At 44.0% G+C, this 17,822-nt stretch overlaps 1 protein-coding gene across 4 annotated transcripts in view; it reads left to right on the top strand.

Annotated features, from left to right (window-relative positions):
• Nucleotides 1-12,297, top strand: part of C11H10orf90 (chromosome 11 C10orf90 homolog) — a 242,254-nt gene extending 229,957 nt beyond the window's left edge. For 3 of the 4 annotated variants that reach the window (XM_030941364.1, XM_030941362.1, XM_010357851.2), the window contains 3 exons: nt 7,456-7,519; nt 11,202-11,301; nt 11,390-12,297. In XM_030941364.1, coding sequence (XP_030797224.1) covers nt 7,456-7,519; nt 11,202-11,301; nt 11,390-11,428 — 203 coding nt within the window. In that variant the 3' untranslated portion in view covers nt 11,429-12,297. The remainder of the gene's footprint in view (nt 1-7,455; nt 7,520-11,201; nt 11,302-11,389) is intronic. The other variant, XM_010357841.2, reaches the window with a different exon arrangement.
• Nucleotides 12,298-17,822: the final 5,525 nt, after the last annotated feature.

Here is a 17,822-nt window from a genome sequence, read left to right as displayed (position 1 = left end):
GAAAATAGTCTGTATCACTTTGTTAGCCACTGCTGAGCTCCCCTGGGAGGAAATGCATGTTTTGGGCAACTGACAGGAGTCCTCCACTGGGATTCATGTTGTAAGTTTCTGGTCTTGGGTAAGAAACTGGTTAGTTTGAGAGTCTCTGATCCTGTCAACATTGGGGCAAACTGAATTTGCACAGGTAGAGCTTGTTGTTCTGTGGGTCTTTGGCACCACGGGCAACCTGAATTAGGAGGTGATGTGTACCAGCCTTCCTTAGCAGTTCCTGTAGCTTTTATGGGGAACCCTTTGTCTATTACTGGATCTCTTGTGGAGTAACCAGTCCATTAAAAAAATGTTAAGCACTGGATATCTTTTGGCCATAGGAATGGAGTGCGAATGGGAAACAGCAAGGATATTAGGGGCTGAGAAGAGACTTCCCTGTCCTCTAGGAGTTCATTGCCACTTGCAGAGAGAGTTGGCCAGGCAGACAGCTGCAAACCACGTCTAGAATCATATAGGAGAAGACCCCTAGGGAGCCAGGAAGAGAAGGGGACTGAGGACAGTGCTCTTGGGTCCCAGAGGTAGAGCAACATGGGCTCAGGGAGTACATCAAGATTCCATTTCTCTCCCAAAATGTTTTTAATAGACATGGTTGACTTGGGGGTCTGGGATCCTCCAGCTGGGGAAGCAAAGCTCTAGTCTTGGGCCTCATCTGCCATATTGCCTCAGGGGTCTCTCCTTGGAAGATCTGGGGAGGCTTGGGGCTGCCAGTGTTCACAGGAGGACATTCTCTTCACCACCTCCCCACCAAGGGTGCAGACCCTTTATCAAATCCATCTAGTAGCTCCATAGCACCCTATCTTTCCGTTGAAGCTCCAAGGTGGGACCCCATTCTGAGCTCAAACTCAAGGATAAGTCTCTGCGTGCAAGAGAATGATCTACCCTTCCTTTACCAGGGAAGCCCTATACACCTTGCTTCTCAAACTGAGTATGCAGAAGGAAATCGATTTGTTTGGAGACTCTCTGGCTTATTTTTTATTTAATTTTATGTTCCTTCACCAGAAAGTTCTCAGAGCCTATTGTCTTTCCAAATTGTTACATCAGCAGCTCTCTCACGTGTCTGGACAATAATTGGCACATGGCATCACTTTCATATCAATATCAACCTCTATGTGGCTTCCACTCACCTGACAGGGTTCTGAAACAAGCTGCCTGCCATGTGCACCTGTTGTTCAGCAGCAGGATTCCACAGAAGATTAGAAGTGATTTTAGAAACAGGATAATGTTTAGAAAATGAGAATCCAGCATCAGATTTTATCATGAGAGCACTTCAGAGGCAAACCACCTATGAGTCGTTAACTCACCTTCATATGGTGTCACCTGTGCTGTTTAATTTCTGGAGGGCTAATTTGGTCCAAGATAGACCACTCTCCTATTGCCTACATCAAGAAAGTGAGGCTACCATGGTGAGTCGAACAGAAGTTATGTACAAGTTTAAACCCTGAGAACCTTGTATTTAAACCCTGAGAACCATGATGGAATTACTCTAACGGCCGGTGGCAGAGACCCAGTGGCTTTGAAATTGCATAATGCACAGCCTTGTGATCTTAGAATTTACAATTGTTGGGGGTTCCCTTAAACACACCCATTTCCATTCTTTTGTGAAGGTCCAATCTTTAATACGAGATTCAGGGAGGTAGAGACTTGACGTCTATACTCCAGGCTGGCTTGTGGACTCCCTGCTGAATTCTCTCCAACAGGTATCTCTTGGTTTTGGTGTTTCTAAGATAGGGGAAGCAAATGTCGAAAACATCCTTCAAAGTGCTCGGGCTGACTTCAGAAAAGAGGCTTCTGGAGGGCATTGTCCTAATAAATCATGTGAACTTGATTATCATTTAGATTACCTCTTCAGTAGGGAAAATGAAGTTTGCAACCAGAGCTGTAGATAAGGGCTCTGCAGGCAGGAAAAACAGCCCAGCCCCACAAACAACCAATCATGCTGGTGGCAGGGTGATCTTTACTGCCTTCTGGTGACACCATCAATTGTCTGAATACTGAGGCCACTTGTCCTTGTGTGTGTGTGCCTGTGTGTGCACACAGGTGATATGAGGATTACAATAAACACCCACATGTGTTTATAGAGATTAATGTGATGTCTGGGCTTTGATCTTACCAGAGTAGTTCTCAGAAGCACCCAAATCTTGGTACCTGGTTGTATGCTGACTTTGACACAGGCAAGGGCTTGAGGAAGTCTGGCCTTACCAAATTAAATTAGCAACAGACACTGTAGTTTGGATCCAATAATGAGGCAGATGCAAGACTTTTTGGGGAAAAAAGTATTTTCCAGAAATATAGAAATGGGCAGTTTACCTTAGTAATTTTATTGAGGGGAAAACCCTCCTCTATTTGAATAATTCGAGGTAAACACAACTGCAGTCTCTTCCCTCTATATCAGTGAATTAGAACACATGAAACTTCAAGGAAAATCTGTAAGAGACCCATAAGCAGGCTGAAAATGGTTCTCACCTGCCACTGTAATTTTATACAGGCAGAATTTCCATTAAGAGTAATTTCATAGACGAGATTTCTCTGTTTTTTTTTGTTTGTTTGTTTTGTTTTTCTCAAAAGAAGCTCATGCAGGATGGGTTTCCATTCCATGAAGTGAAATCCCTGTGGGTCATGCTGTACATGTCCTGAAGGCAATTGCGCCAGGCCAGGGAAGATGGCAGTGTCCAGGTAGCCATGGGAGTCTTCTGCCCTGCACAGGAAGAAAATGAGTTGTGGGACCAGGAGAGATGAATCAAGGATGACTCATCTCTTGCTGCAAGCAGGTCCATGTGGCCCTGGGCCACCATTTCACCCACCCCTACCCACCACAGGCTATTGGGGAACATCCCTCACCACTTCATGACCTAGCTCAACTGTCTCCTGTTATGGAGTCTTCCCAGATGCCCCTCTTCCCTGGTGGACCTGACCACTCCCTTCTGAGGTCTCCCCTCACCCTGTGCAGACTTTGCTCTTGGCATCTAAAGGCCTTATTTACCTCATTCTCATCCTGGGCTCGGAGCTCTTAGTTTTATTTATCTTTGTGTCCCTATCGCTTAGCACCCAGGAGATAAAAACTTAGCAATTGTCAAATGAATGGGTTGCTTAAACCCAAAGCCTGGGAGTCACCCTTGATTCATCTCTCCTGGCCCCTACAACTCCGTTGCTAACTGTATAGGGTAGAACAATCCCGTGGCTACCTGCATGCTGCCATCTTTCCCCACCTGGCTGCAATTGCCTGACCTGTCTCACTGCTGCCATTTTTGCATCTCTGCGGTCATCTTTTAGCAATAAAAATCAAATCTCATGTTTAAAACTCCACACAGCTCTCCATCTCTCTTACTCTGGAGGCAAACTCCTTAACAGGCTTGCAAAGCTCCTTAAATAGGTTTGCAAAGCCCAGCATGGGTGGTTTCCAATTCTAGGGCATATTGGAGTCATCTGGAGATTTGGTTGAGATTCCAATGCTAACACACAGGAATCTTTGCCAAATCCCCAGGAAGTTGTAAGGCATCACCTGGGTGGAGAACCAAAGTAATCTTAGCTCTCACCTCTGCACACTCCCTCCCCGCACAGTCACAATGACCCACTTTCAGTTCCTGCTGCAGAAGCTCACTGTGCCCTTCTCCCAGATCCTCCCACAGTTGACTCTTGTAGTCATTCAGGTCTTGGTTTAAAGATCTCCTCCCCTGCAGGGACTTCTTGCCTCTCCAGTGCCCGTTTGATAAATGGTGGCATTTCATTTTCACCAGAGCATTTACCGGATACTTTAGCTGGTTTATGACTTGTCCAGCTTCTCCTGAAACAAGTGAAATCTCATGAAGGGAGGATCTTATCTGTTATTTTTGTTTCTGAGCATCCCCTACCAACATAACTGCTCGTTAAATGTAGAAGGAAGGGGAAAGGTATATCTAAAAAATGAATTTTGGTTTGGTCTCATGGGAAATGGAGGAGTGCTTGGTCAGGGCTCCCGAAACACAATTTCTGCAATCACAAGCCACCTCCTCTCTCAACGTGCCCAAAGCTTCTCCAGTGAGTTGTATTCCTTTCACTCAAGTGAGGTTGGGAGCTGTTTGCAATGCACTTGCTCTATTTCAAACCACTTCCTCACGTCTCTTTCCTCTAAACTAGGAAAGACCCTGCTATTTATCAGATGAGCTTGGGAACCATTAGGAAAACTCCAAGTCAGCAGCAATCAACTTGCAAATACTTCCTGGGGGTGTGGGTTGAGGTCACCAGCAGGGATAGCCCCCTTGGACACAGTCCTGCTTATTTTGCACCTAACATAGGCTGCTGGGCCCAGAATCAAAAGTTCTGCATGGCACAGCATGCTGAGCCAAGTTGAGGAAACACAACACTGGAGGTGTCAGCGAGCTCACATTTGCTTTTGTTTCCTCTTGGGAATCAAACCAAAGCTTAATTGTGGTATCAGGTGCTCTAAAGAAACAAACTGAAAAAAAAAAAAAAAAAAAAATCTAACTTCCCAGAGTAGACCACATACAGTTGAACCAAGATGATCAAAATCTTACAAATGGTATTTGTGATGTTTTTAATTTCCTCAGGACACCGTCTGTCTACCCTGGCCTCACCCTACTCTTGAGTAGCCCATGACGATTGCTAAGCTGGACTTGAATCTAATTCTTTGTACAAGGTTTCTTTTCCCTAAGTAGAATAAGTGACTGTCAAGGGTCACATATTTGCTTGCCCAAGGGCCTGACTGACTGAAGCTGACATTTCCTTTTTTCTTGGAAATGCCATTGGGATGTTTCTGCGACCCTCTTGGCTCCGACCTGGAGCAGGGACCACTGGGTACTGGGAGGTATCTTGGCCCATTGCAGTCTCCATGGTGATGTTATTTTCTCACTGCTGCTTCTTGCAAATTGCTCTAGGGAAAGCTGGGAGATTTCCTTGTCCTTAGAGGCCTCATACCTAGTGTAGGGATTTTTCTATGGGTGGGGTGACCTTGCACCCTGGCACTTCTCTCCAGAAGACCATGGTTCTGTTGCTAAAAAGAAGCATTCAAAGTCATTGTTCTCCATAAAGTAAGTTAGGTGTTAACACTGTACTTCACACCCTTATTTAATTTGTCAAGATCAACTCTGTTTTTGGTCAGTTGTCAATATAGCTACTTAGTTGGAAATACTCCGATTTCTTTTTCTTATTTCTCCTTTGAGTCTTGTCTTTGAAGTTAAGTGATGGTGCCATATTCTTTTTCATGTTTGAATAACCAGACGGGACAAGCTCAGCCACTGTGTTGTTTTCCATATTGTAAGTCAGTAGCCGTGTTGTGTTTCTCCAGAGAGGAAGAAATTTCTTAGGCTCCTTGGCTCTATCCTACCTTCTTAGATATTCCTAGAAAATTCTGTCTATTCTCAAGCCTGAGAAATATTTGGCTGCTCCACTGGATTGATGAGCAAAGGGACAGGCCCGGGTTGGAGGAGATGAATAGAAAAAGACCCAGGACTTCACTGGGGATCGCAGGAGGCCCACTCCAACTCTGATGCTTGGCAAGGGGCCAAGTTGCCTGTCTGCTTCTGCTGAACGAGCAGGTTACTGCCCAGGTGTTTTAGGAAGCATGGCAGTTGCTCAAACACACCTCCATGCAACAAGCACCCCAGGAGCATTTACATATGCCAGACCCTTTGTTAATCTACACGGCCGAGTGTCTCATGGAAATTTGAGTTATTGGAACAGTCCTTTTTCAACTTTTGCAAAAGGATATACACTTTTTTTTTAAACACACACCACTTTTAAGTGTGCCCTCTGTGAACATCATTATGATTAGTGATAGGTACTTAGAATGAAAAAATCCCAGTCTCATAGTGATTTTTAACTACTGTATACTTTCTTAAAGGATACCGAGCATACATGATTATTATGTTGTGGTTCATTACCTTTCCCCTCATTAGGAAGGGGACAAGGTGGTCTTCATCTTGCAGAGGCTGAGCAGCCCTGAGACAGGGCTAAAGACAAGAGTGACACCTCTTTCTTGCAAAATGCCCTAGGGGTAGGTGGGGGATTTCCTTGTCCTTAGAGGCCTCACAGACCTAGCATAGGGATTTTTCTATGGGTGGAATGACCTTATACTCTGGCACTTTTCTCAGAAAACCATGACTCTGTTGCTAAAGGAAGTATTGGGGGAACCCGCCCCCAATATTTCAACATAGGTTCTTTTATTTTCCATAAGTGTTGGCCAGCTGAGAAATTACAAAGAGAGGCATTTTACAGCTGGGCCTCCGGGGGTGACATCACATATCGGTAGGACCGTGATGCCCGCCTGAGTCTCAGACCAGCAAGTTTTCATTAAGGGTTTTAAAAGGGGAGGGGGTGTAAGAACGGGGAATAGGTACAAAGATCACATGCTTCAAAGGGCAAAAAGCAGAACTACTAATAAGGGCCTAACAAAGATCACATGCTTCTGAGGGAACAGGATAAAGGGTAAAAACAGAACCACTGATAAGGGTCTATGTTCAGTGGTGCACGTATTGTCTTGATAAACAGTTTAAACAACAGAAAACAGGGTTCAAGAGCAGACAACCGGTCTGACCACAAATTTACCAGGGCGGAGTTTTTCCCCACCCTAGTAAGCCTGAGGGTACTGCAGGAGACCAGGGTGTATCTCAGTCCTTATCTCAACTGCCTAAGACAGACATTCCCAGAGCAGCCGTTTATAGACCTCCCCCCCCAGAATGCATTCCTTCCCCAGGGTATTAATATTAATATTCCTTGCTAGGAAAAGAATTTAGCGACATCTTCCCTACTTGGATGTCCATTTATAGGCTCTCTGCAAGAAGAAAAATATGGCTGTTTTTGCCTGACCCTGCAGGCAGTAAGACCTTATGGTTGTCTTCCCTTGTTCCCTAAAAATCGCTATTATTCTGTTCTTTTTCAAGGTGACTGGATTTCATATTGTTCAAACACACGTTTTATAATCATTTTGTACAGTTAACACAGTTATCACAGTGGTCTTGAGGTGACGTATATCCTCAGCTTATGAAGATAACAGGATTAAGAGATTAAAGACAGGCATAAGAAATTATAAAAGTATTATTTGGGAACTGATACATGTCCATGAAATCTTCAAAATTTATGTTCCTCTGCTGCGGCTCTAGCCAGTCCCTCTGTTCGGGGTCCCTGACTTCCCGCAACAAGGAAGCATTCAAAGGTGTTGCTCTCCGTAAAGTAGGTTAGATGCTAACATTGTACTTCATGTCCTTATTTAACTATTGTCAAGACCAACCCCGTTGTTGGCCATTGTCAATACAACCACTTATGGTGTATCAGTCTCTACTGAGTTCTGCTTAGACTCAGGATATGGATTAGAATAAGGATCAATTAACAGATTATGAACTAACCATAATGTTTCTCTAGAAATGTGCAAGATTCTATACCTTCTGAACTTAATTCTCTTTCTAATTTTTCCAGATAACTTGTTCAAACCCAAAGAACGGTGCATTTCAGAGAAGGAGATGCATATGCGATCTAAGAGGTACCTGGCTATTGTATAGTGTTCAAAGAAGTTGGTGGGGCAAGTGGGGTGGTTTGAAGGCTTCAGGTACCCTCCAATGGGACCACTGCTTGTAGGCCCATGTTTAAGGTCTGAGGTCTTTTTGGCTCCAGACCTGAAAAAACGTCTAAAATAAATATGGTAGTTGAGGTGTGCTTTTGAATGTTAATGCTGCTCTTGGAAAAACCTTAGGAAAGTGGTAGGTCTTGGATTCTGAACCAATCCAGTAATTGGTCTCTAAGAGATTCCCAGACTCTGAGCTGGAACTCCTGCACATTCATATTGTCGCTCTGGGCAGGAGCTATTTGTCACTGCACCTTTGAAGGTAATTTTATGAGGGGGAGAGAAGCTATTTCTCCTAAGGGTCTGGACTGTAGCAGGGACTGAAGGAAAGGATCCAACCTTGGAGGCAGATGGCACATGGGAGCCAGTAGAGCCTCAAAGGGGCCACGAGCTAGGTTTCCTGGGGCTCTGTCTCCAGCAGACCTGGCGGCCACGCTGCCAGCACATCCTCCTCATTCTGCTTGCCTGGTGCCTGTTCAAGACTCCCACTAATTCTCACCAATCTGGTGCACACAAAGGCTGCCATTCTTTCTAAGATCTGGCCTCTTAACCAAAATATAATAGCTCAGCAGCGTTGGCCAAGTTCATGCAAGTAAAATGTCATTAGTTTATAATAAAGTATCTAGCACAGGGAGGAATTATAATAATTAAATCAAGTTGATAGCACACTTAAAGAAACCATTGAAATCGGAAGAATACTTTTCTCCCCACTTCAGGCATACAATTTCTGCTTTTACCACGATTATATTGTTTCCATGGTGATTAGGTAACTTTGATCATTTATTGGAAGGCTCTTTGTAAATAAGGAAGTGAAAACGAGGAAAAGGGAGACTGTCCCATTAAAGACTTGATTCGTAGCATTCTAATTGGGGTTTTTAAAGGGCCACTGGGCTTTAAGACTTGCTATTTCAGAAGTGCAAAGTTGCATATGCCTCATGCCAGAACCATTCCCTTTTCAATTTACAGAAAAATTTCAGCCAAATCCTCCCCTCCCCGTCCCCAAACCCTAAGCCACCATTATGGAGCCTTGCAAACTAAGCAATTAAAATAATAGATCTCAAAGTAGCATGAGTAGTCAGAGAGTATTGCCCTATCATTTTACTGAAGAGGAAACTGAGGCTCAAAGAGGACAAGTGAGCTAGGTGACGTTGCACGTCGAGTAACTGGCTTCCCCCAGCTGGTCTCCTCTGGTGGATTTAGCAGCTGGCTTTACACGCTGCTCTGTGGATTATACTTTGGGTGGGCTCTGACTCTGGCTCACCCACAGAATCACCTGGAGCTTTCTTTTCTTTGTATTGTTTGCTATTAATTGTATTGTTAAATTACATTTTTATTTTAAAAATGCAAACAATGCAGGTAAAGCTAAAGTCCCCTCGTGACCAGCGGTTCCCCTCCCTGTTCCCAGCCCACTTTCCCTGTTCCAGTCTCAGCTCCTCAGACACCCACAGTGATATCTCCTGTGTATCCTGTCAGGCCTTTCTCTTTGCCTTAAAGTAGACTTTTATTTGTGCATATATAGTAGTGTGATTTTTAACCATGAATGGAATCATACTACACACCATCTCTCGGTAGCTTGTTTTTTCACTTTATGTCTGTGAACCCTTCTGTGACGAATAGATAGATTATTTTCCTTGTCAGTTTTGACTGTCTGCAGAGTGGTCCATTGAATGGATGGACCATGATTTATTTGGGAAGTTCTTTTAAGAAAATACTGAATCAGAAGTAACAGAGGTGGGACCTAGGAGCCTTTATTTTACACTTCCCAGATATATTAGTCAGGGATCCCCAGTGGGATAGAACTAATGGGATATATGTATACAAAAGGGAGTTTGTTAGGGAGAATTGGCTCACACGATCACAAGGCAAAGTCCCACAATATGCACGCTGGGGAAGAGAGAAGCCAGTAGTGGCTCAGTCCAAGTCCACAAGCCTCAAAACCAGAGAAACCAAAAGTGTAGGCTTCAGTCTGTGGCTGAAGGCCCAGGAGCCCACTGGTGCAAGCCCAAGAGTCCAAAGGCTGAAGAATCTGGATTCTGATGTCCAAGGGCAGGAGGGGCCAGAGGAGGAGCATCTAACATGGAAAAAGAAGGAAGCCAGAAGACCTAACAAGCAAGGTTATCCTGCCTTCTTCCTCCTGCTTTGTTCCAGCCACGCTGGCAGCTGATTAGATGGTGCCCACTCACACTGAATGTGGGTCTTCCTCTTCTACTGCACCAACTCAAATGCCAATCTCCTCTGGCAACACCCTCAGACACACCCAGAAACAAGACTTTATCAACCATCCAGGCATCCTTCAATCCAATCAAGTTGACACCTAATATTAACCACTCTGCCAGGTGATTGAGATGGTCAGTATCAGAAAGATCAGTCTATATGGATCTGAGGAAATTCCCACTGCAGAGCTTTGAGACATCTTTACTTTCTAACTGACTCCTTGAGAGTTTTCTCTCCTAGTCCTTCCTAGAATCACTCCCGAATGTGGCAATTACGTGTTCATTTTTTCATTCATTCATTCAACCCATGTTGATGCCTACAGAGTGCAAGGCACAGGCATTTCCAGGATCTCACGAGTAGCTTCATGCCATATTATGGTTGGGTGACAGGGTTTGTAGAAAGAGTCAAACAGACCAAGGTTCGAATCCCAGCCCACCATAAGCCAGCCAAGGGACTGATACACACCTGCTGATCTTACTGGGGCTTGGGTTTCTCATTTATATAACAGTGGGACACTATATGCCTCTTCCAACTGTAGTGAATATGACATGAAATAATTCATGTCAAGCAATTCAAGCCTAGTGTCCAATACCTTCTGCAAAGACAGTCATCATCATTTTTCTACATTGCCCTTATCATTTTAATGGTGGAATATCTTCCCTATATCGTATCTGGCTTTGAAACACGAGAGAAAGATGTTTTAGCCGAGTGCCACATGTACAGCAATCTAAATGCTCAGGCTACAGGGACTCCACTGTGTCAGTGGATTATAATGAAATATTAATTGGCATCAGTCCATGAAGTTTCTGTTAGAAAGTAGGAAAGAAGTGTCCAGAGGAATATCCCTTGGGCCCTTAATTCAAAGTGCAGTAGGTTGAGAGGTAAAAACACACACACTTATATGTGTTTTATTACAGTATTATAATTCCCGCTACTTCTATTTATTTGCTGTTCTTTTTCTAAGTCACAGGAAGGCAAACATTGAGTGGTAAGAAGGTATTTGGAAACAAGTTTACAATCAGAATACTAAAGGAGTAGGTTTAGAATCCTTCATTTTATGATTAATTTGTTAATTATCATAGAGAAGGGAGGGACAAAAACAATGACTCTGAATAAGCAACTGGCCTCTCCAGCTTTGCTACTGGTGGGACTCTGCCTGTTTCATTGACCCAGGTAGCACTGGACAAGGTGCCATCCCCTGCCATGCAGCAGGTTCTGGGTATGGTCAGGAAAGCCCTTCGTCCTGGCATCCTACAGTTGTGAGCTAGTCCATAAGCAGCAATCTTCTCTTTGAAATGTAAGAGCCTGCCGTCAGGACAGGATGCAGCCCCACGGCGGGAGCGCGCTGTCAAACTACCATTCCAAATGTGTTCTGAATCTGTTTCAGAATCTATAATAACTTGCCGGAAGTTAAAAAGAAAAAAGAAGAACAAAGGAAAAGGGTGATCTTACAAAGTAACAGACTCCGTGCCGAAGTCTTCAAAAAGGTAATGGCCTCGTCACCAGCAGGTGTGATGTGTGTGGTGCACAGATGCCGAATCTGAACTTGACATCTTTGTTTCCTTTTTCCTCTAGCAATTACTGGACCAGCTCCTTCAAAGGAATGCGGTCTAACCGCAGGCTGCCCTGTTGACCACGCTACCTGGACCTGGGAGGACTTCAAATGCTGGATAAGCCATTAAACTTAGCAATATCTTCATGATGGGAAAACACTTATTTTACCTTTGATTTTTTTTTCCATAAAGGAAAACATCACTTCCTGAATTACTGACCCAAGCCAAACAGAAACAATAACTCTTGAGGAAATAGGTCAACAATCTGTTGTGGGGAATCCACCTCCACGTAACCCACTAGATACAGTCCCCTTCACGTTTTTGCTTCTGAGTTGTACCTTTTGCTTCTGATTTCTTCTACCCTGCTGTTTCCTGCCCATCAGAGAGGCCTTGTACAAGCAAGTTTGCTTACATCCCTAGGGAATATTTTACATCAAACTTTTGGGATCCAAATCCATATCCTTTTAAATTTCAATACCAACACCTGCCAGTTATGCAAATGCCAAAATGTGGGTCAGCATATAGTATATTTTTAAACTTTCTGAACATGTACACCACCAATGCTAGAGCTGACTTGGAAACCAGTGGGTGCAACGCCCGAGGCTGTGGAACAATCAGCCCATCTCTTTGTGACCTGAAGCAGTCAGAGTGGCCCTCAGTCACCCGCCCCCAGCACCGTTCCTCACCAGGGAGAAAAGAATCCATTGCTATGGAAGCTCTGGTGTAACTGCAGTGTTTTCTGCAACACTCCTCCTGCCCCATCCCATAAAAAAAGTTGTTTTGTTAAGAAATAGCCTAATGGTCCAGCTTTGCTGTCTGTTCTTCCAAATGTTTATAATACACATTATTTATAAATATGTGTGTTTGGGAAGCTAAGAACAAGCTAGTTTTTACAACACAAATGGAAATAAATGCAATTATTATAAAAATACAAGTATTTCTCTGTTATATATTCTGTTATGAAGTAGGTGGCCAGGATAGATAACATAAGGTATAAAATGCTGCCCAAGACCCAGCAGGTACCACTGACCTGCTCCACATCCTCTTCTGCCTCTGACCACCATGGAAGTCCTTGTGATTCTAGATGCTCCAGTGGATAATGTTGCCTCCTAGACAACTGGTAAAAGAAAAGCTGGTAAAACCATTGAGAGCAAGATTTAGGATCCTCCAGACTCTAAATCTTACTAGGATTCTCCCTGGGAATGAAACAAAAGGTTTGAAAATGAAGCAGGAGCTTGGTGACACCTCTGTCCTTCCCTGAAGTTGTCACCCTCCCTCCCTCCCTCCCTTCCTCCCGCTGCTGTACGTGCTGTCCCCTCTTTCTGAAATGCCTTTCTTTTACACATCTGCTGCAAACTGTTTAAAACGCCACCCTGGGGTTCTCTCCTGACATGTGTCCTCTCTGCCTTGCCCTCCAGTATGAATCAGAGACCTCACATCAGCACACACTGCATCAGACCTGTGCCCTCCTGCCCACGCAAGGGTCTGACAACACTGTCAAGCATGGAAGCTGCCTGATTTCCAATCTTGGCGGCTGCTTCCTGGTCTGTGGCCTCTGGCAAGGGTGTCAGTCTGGGTCCAGCTAGGAGAGAGAAACCACACAGTCATTTGAATGGAAAAGTTTAATATGTTTAATCATTAACCTTAATAGCAGATTAGAGTAGCAAAAGGTTGGCTAGTAAGTTGTAAAGATAGCCCTCAAGAATATAGTGGGTACAGCAAATACAAGGAGTCCTAGGAAGAGTGTTCCTCCTAGTCCTGGGCTGAGGGGGAACCACAGGGGCTCGGCAGGTGGTGGAGAAGTTTCTGTGGTGGCATGCCAGTGGAACTTGGTGAAAATCTACAAATCTCTCTGGAACTTGCCAGAGATCTGCCCTCTAGGATCCACAGGGAACCGTCTCCTTGGAGACACTGCTACAGTACCACCTCAGGGAGGGGACTGGTGAAGCAGCTGGCCATGAGTGCTTCTGGCCACATGCCACCTGCAGGGCCTGGTGCTGGAGCTGGCTGAGCAAATACACTGCCTCTGGGAAGCAGCACCCTTTTCTCCTGCAGTTTCTCTCTAGCTCTCTCTACTGACAAAGCCTAACATTGTGTCAGCTGGCAAAGGGAAAATACTGAAAGGGCCTGGATCCATTTTAACAAAGCAGGCAAAAAGGGTGAATATGGAGTGAGAGAGAATATAATCAATATCTGGCACAGTGAGTTATTTAACCTTGTCTTTGTTTCCTTAACCACAAAATGCGGATGATTATAGTGCTCCCTTCATAAGGTTGCTATGGGAATTGAATAAGCCAGTGAGTGTCGAATGCTTAGAAGTATGACTAGCCTAAAGCAAACACACCATGAGTGTTTCCTATTCTAAGTAGAGGTGGAAGTTAGGACTGTCTTGGGAAACCTAAGAGCACAGGGGCTGTGAGTTGGTCCTCCTGGAATCCCTCAGCTCTGTAGTGAGTGCTACACAAGACCATTGAACTCATGGGTGCTGGTACAGCCAAAACCTGCCAATATAAATAGGGTGCTTCATAAACTCCTTCCTTTTATGTTCTTCTCACACTCAGAAGCCATTTCAGCAGGGTGACAAGCTTGCCTTCAGGTTAATTTCTGTTTTCTTGAACTCATTAGACCTCTTCCAGGATGTTACACTGAATTTCTATTTACACTTTAAGTGATTTTTTAGAAAACATTTAAATCAGATCTATGATATTAGTTAAGGACAGTCTTTCCCAGATAAAGATCCTGCACATGGCTAGGTATGATGGCTTATGCCTGCAATCTCAGCACTTTGGGAGGCCAAGATGGAAGGATCTCTTGAGCACAGGAGTTCAAGACCGGCCTGGCAACACAGTGAAACTCTGTCTCTACAAAAAATGCAAAAACTCATCAGGCTAATGTTTTAATTTTCTATAATCAGTCATTTAAACTCAGGGCCCAACCACTTCTAGACTGTTCTATGACACTTTTTAGATTTGTGTTGGCTGACATTTAAAGAGAGAATGCTTAGATGGAGCCAACCTTCAAAAATGCCCACAAAGAGCCTTATCCCCTTTGCAAATCCAATGCCCAGCCTTAAAATCTAAAGGATAAACAAACATCAGCTTGAAAGGAAATGCCTCTGAGTCATGTATTTCTGAGAACAGGTCTTAACTAAGGTGGCTAGGATGGAGAATTAAGGTAAGAATATGTGATAGCTGGTGTGAGCTGATCTTTCCTCTGGGCAGCAGGCTTAGGACAAGGCTGGAAACTAAGATTTGGGTTTCTGTTGCTGTAACTGTCCTTCGATGCTGAGAAAGGAATTCAGATAGCCAGTATTTCTTTTCTATTATGAAAGATGTTAGCAGGAATATAATGTAATTATGTTATAATTCCTATGAAAGTAAAGCCCTGAAGAATCGTAACTGCTGTGCTTTATATTTCTCTCAGGAATTGGTTACCCATTTTTTGAATTCTGTTATTAAAATCAGACTTCAGGGAATATTTTGAGGTTTTGGAAAATTCTAAATAGAATTTACCATTGTAACTTTAATCATTAAATTCTGTTCTGGAATAGATTTATTTACGTCTGAGTGTGTTTCAGTTCTGGCCTAAAACAATTCTTCAGTGATACAGCTGGCAGCAAGGGGTAAAGATGGTTAGAGGATATTTATGAGCTTAGACCAAGCAACATCTGAAATAACTTGAGGTATCCAGGTGGTGACAGCACCGGACCATCTCACTGTGGTCTCCATGACTTCATGTCGAAGGAGCAATTCCTATTTCGGCTGTTTTCTCTGCCAGCTGATAATGAAATAATGGAAAAACAATTGCCTTGGTTTTGTTAGTGTCTATTGCCAACCAAACTTCCTGGAAGTTTGTGGGCTCCCCGAGTGAGTCAGCAAATGCTTGCTCGGATGTAACAGGGCTCTTTGAAGAAACTATTTCTGAAACAGCCAATTGTGGGAGAGCAGTTGAGACTTTGATGCCTGAGGTTCTCCCATTTCAACATTTGGTATAAAAATTGCAGGCAAGGGGCCTGGTCTCTGACAGCATCAAATGACCAACGGTCTGAGTATGAGGCACATCAGGGGCAGAATAAGAGAAGAGAAAGTGGGGTGATGTGGCTGCCCAAAGGAGGTATCTGGCAGTTGGTGTGTGAGAGCTCTGGGTTCGGGAAATAACACAAGAAAAACGATCCACTGTGGGTCTGTGTGTGTGTCTGCATGAGCATTAAAAGCAAAGGAAATAATCTGTTTGGTAATGAAAATGAGCCCATGAGCAGAGGGTTTTACGTTACAGAGTTCATTGTAGTTGTGCTTTTATCAATACTTGACAATTACCCACGAATGTCTAGCTCTAATAGAAAACTTTTGGAAGTGGCTGTCACTGGCTGAAGCAGCCCGCACCGGGACTGAATGGCTTTGGAAATCTCCCCAGCCTTCTCCTGAGTGTCCCACGCTGAGGGAACGTTTCCCCACTTAGGCAGGAGAGCAGGCTGCCTGGGAGACCCTTGAAATTCCATCAGATCCGCCCTTTCTCCCCACAGCCGCTGCTTGTTTGGGAGTGGGGGACTCCTTTACTCACACAGCTGTTTCAGCCATATGGAATGGAGCCACGACTTTGGCATGTCACTTCCAAAATTCAAGGATTTTTTTCAAGTCAGGTCAATTGCCTCAGGCACAGTTTTGATCCTGAGACCCCAAGACATGGTCTGAGGTAATGGCCTGGAGTGTGTGTTGGGCAGGGGGGTTGAAATCCTTCCATTTTTTATCCTTCTCTGAGAAGGTTTCTGCATACACATTCTGGATGCTGCCGTGACCTGCCAGGGTGCAGCCAGAAACAGGATGTCAACCTGTGGCTCTTCTCTCAGATCTTTGCGCATCAGGAACTTGAAGAGCAGGGAGGGGAGGAAGAGACTGGACTTGCCTCTAGAATCTTAAAAAATGCCGGGTTATTCTTATCAAAGCTTAAAAGGAAAGGAAAAGCAGCTTATTATGATCTGAATTGCTGCTGAGAAAAAAAAAATGAATTTCTTTAAATCATTTTTATTACATAGCACCAAGAGTGAATGGCATAGGAAAAAGTGTCCTTTTGATGACTTTCAGAGCATTCTTCCTCTGTTTAAACATCTCTGCTTTCCCGACATGCCTGAAACGGTACAACAGCTGTAACTGACATCAGGGAAAAGATACTACAACCGTCACCCGTGTTAACTCCATACGCCGGGTAATATCCTTTCATCAAAGCCAACGGGGCGGCCTGCTTTACCTGCCCAGTGATGTCAGGGAGAGGGAAATTATAAATCTTTTCACAGCTGCCAATTGATAAAGAAATAAACCACACTTTTGTGTTATATCCACTATGGTTCCTCTTGGCTGATGTTATCACACGGGTACCAAAGAAATTAGTGATGACAGCACACTTAACGGGTACACATTGCCAAATATGTGCTTAACATTAAAAGCTACTGAGTGCATACAAAAGAGGTTTTGTGTTTGTTCTTGTTTAAAAATATACCCGAAGGCGAGTAAGGCCAGATTTAATTATTATATGCTGACATAATTAAAATGCCCGGTCTTACTCTCTCAGCTGAAATGTTTATTGAATCAAAATGACAGAATAATTCAAAATATTTTCTGTTATTGGTTTTTGTTTTTGTTTTTGTTTTTCCAGTAGCATGTGACATTGTATTAACAAGGCTGAGCCTGGCTCTTTACAATGGAAAACAAATGTTTGTTCATGGATTAAACTGAGGTGTGTGGACACCAATATTTCTCGATAGCGATATTGATTAAGATGGATGATGCATATGTTTCCATTGAAGCATTTCTTCCTGATGAGGGTGTTTCAACCCTAAATCTCAATTAGCAGTTGATTAATATTCCCCTTCCTCCACCCCCTCAACACAGGAAGTGTTTTCTGACCGGTTGGTGAACAACCTCTAAACAGGGACAAGAGCCTGAACAGAAAACTCCTGAACCAAGAGAGTGCATTCTGAACATTTCTCAAAACAATAGCTTACATTTGTTTTCTTCTGAGTGCTAACCAAGCGACATTCACTTGTCATCCACTTTATGTGTTTCCACTGGGTCACAGCAGCCTTAAGTCATGCAAATCAATTGTTGCCTCTGTATATCCCATTCCCGCCCTGGCCCTTTTAGGAGCTTCCACCCTATTGCTAAGTGGGGCAGCAAGTTAATATCTTGTCTCTTCTGTTCCTTTTGGAAGTGCTGTCACTGGCTAAAGCAGCCCGCATGTGGGACTGAATCACTGGAAATCCTCCCAGCCTTCTCTTGAAACAGTTCCATTTCATGTACAGGTCCCATCAGTTTGAAATGAAGCCCTGCCTAGGCTCACACTTGGCCTTTCCGAGTTCTGCCACCACCAGCTCCTCCTCAAGCTTGCGGCTAGCTTCATGATGGGGCTTCCTGGGGAGGGGATGAGCAGGACAGTCTCAGCTCTGTGTCCAGGGTCCTTGG

This window comes from Rhinopithecus roxellana, chromosome 11, assembly GCF_007565055.1.
Source record: "Rhinopithecus roxellana isolate Shanxi Qingling chromosome 11, ASM756505v1, whole genome shotgun sequence".
NCBI lineage: Eukaryota > Metazoa > Chordata > Mammalia > Primates > Cercopithecidae > Rhinopithecus > Rhinopithecus roxellana.
Note: the sequence above shows the minus strand (reverse complement) of the source record. Positions and strands in the feature narration are given on the sequence as shown.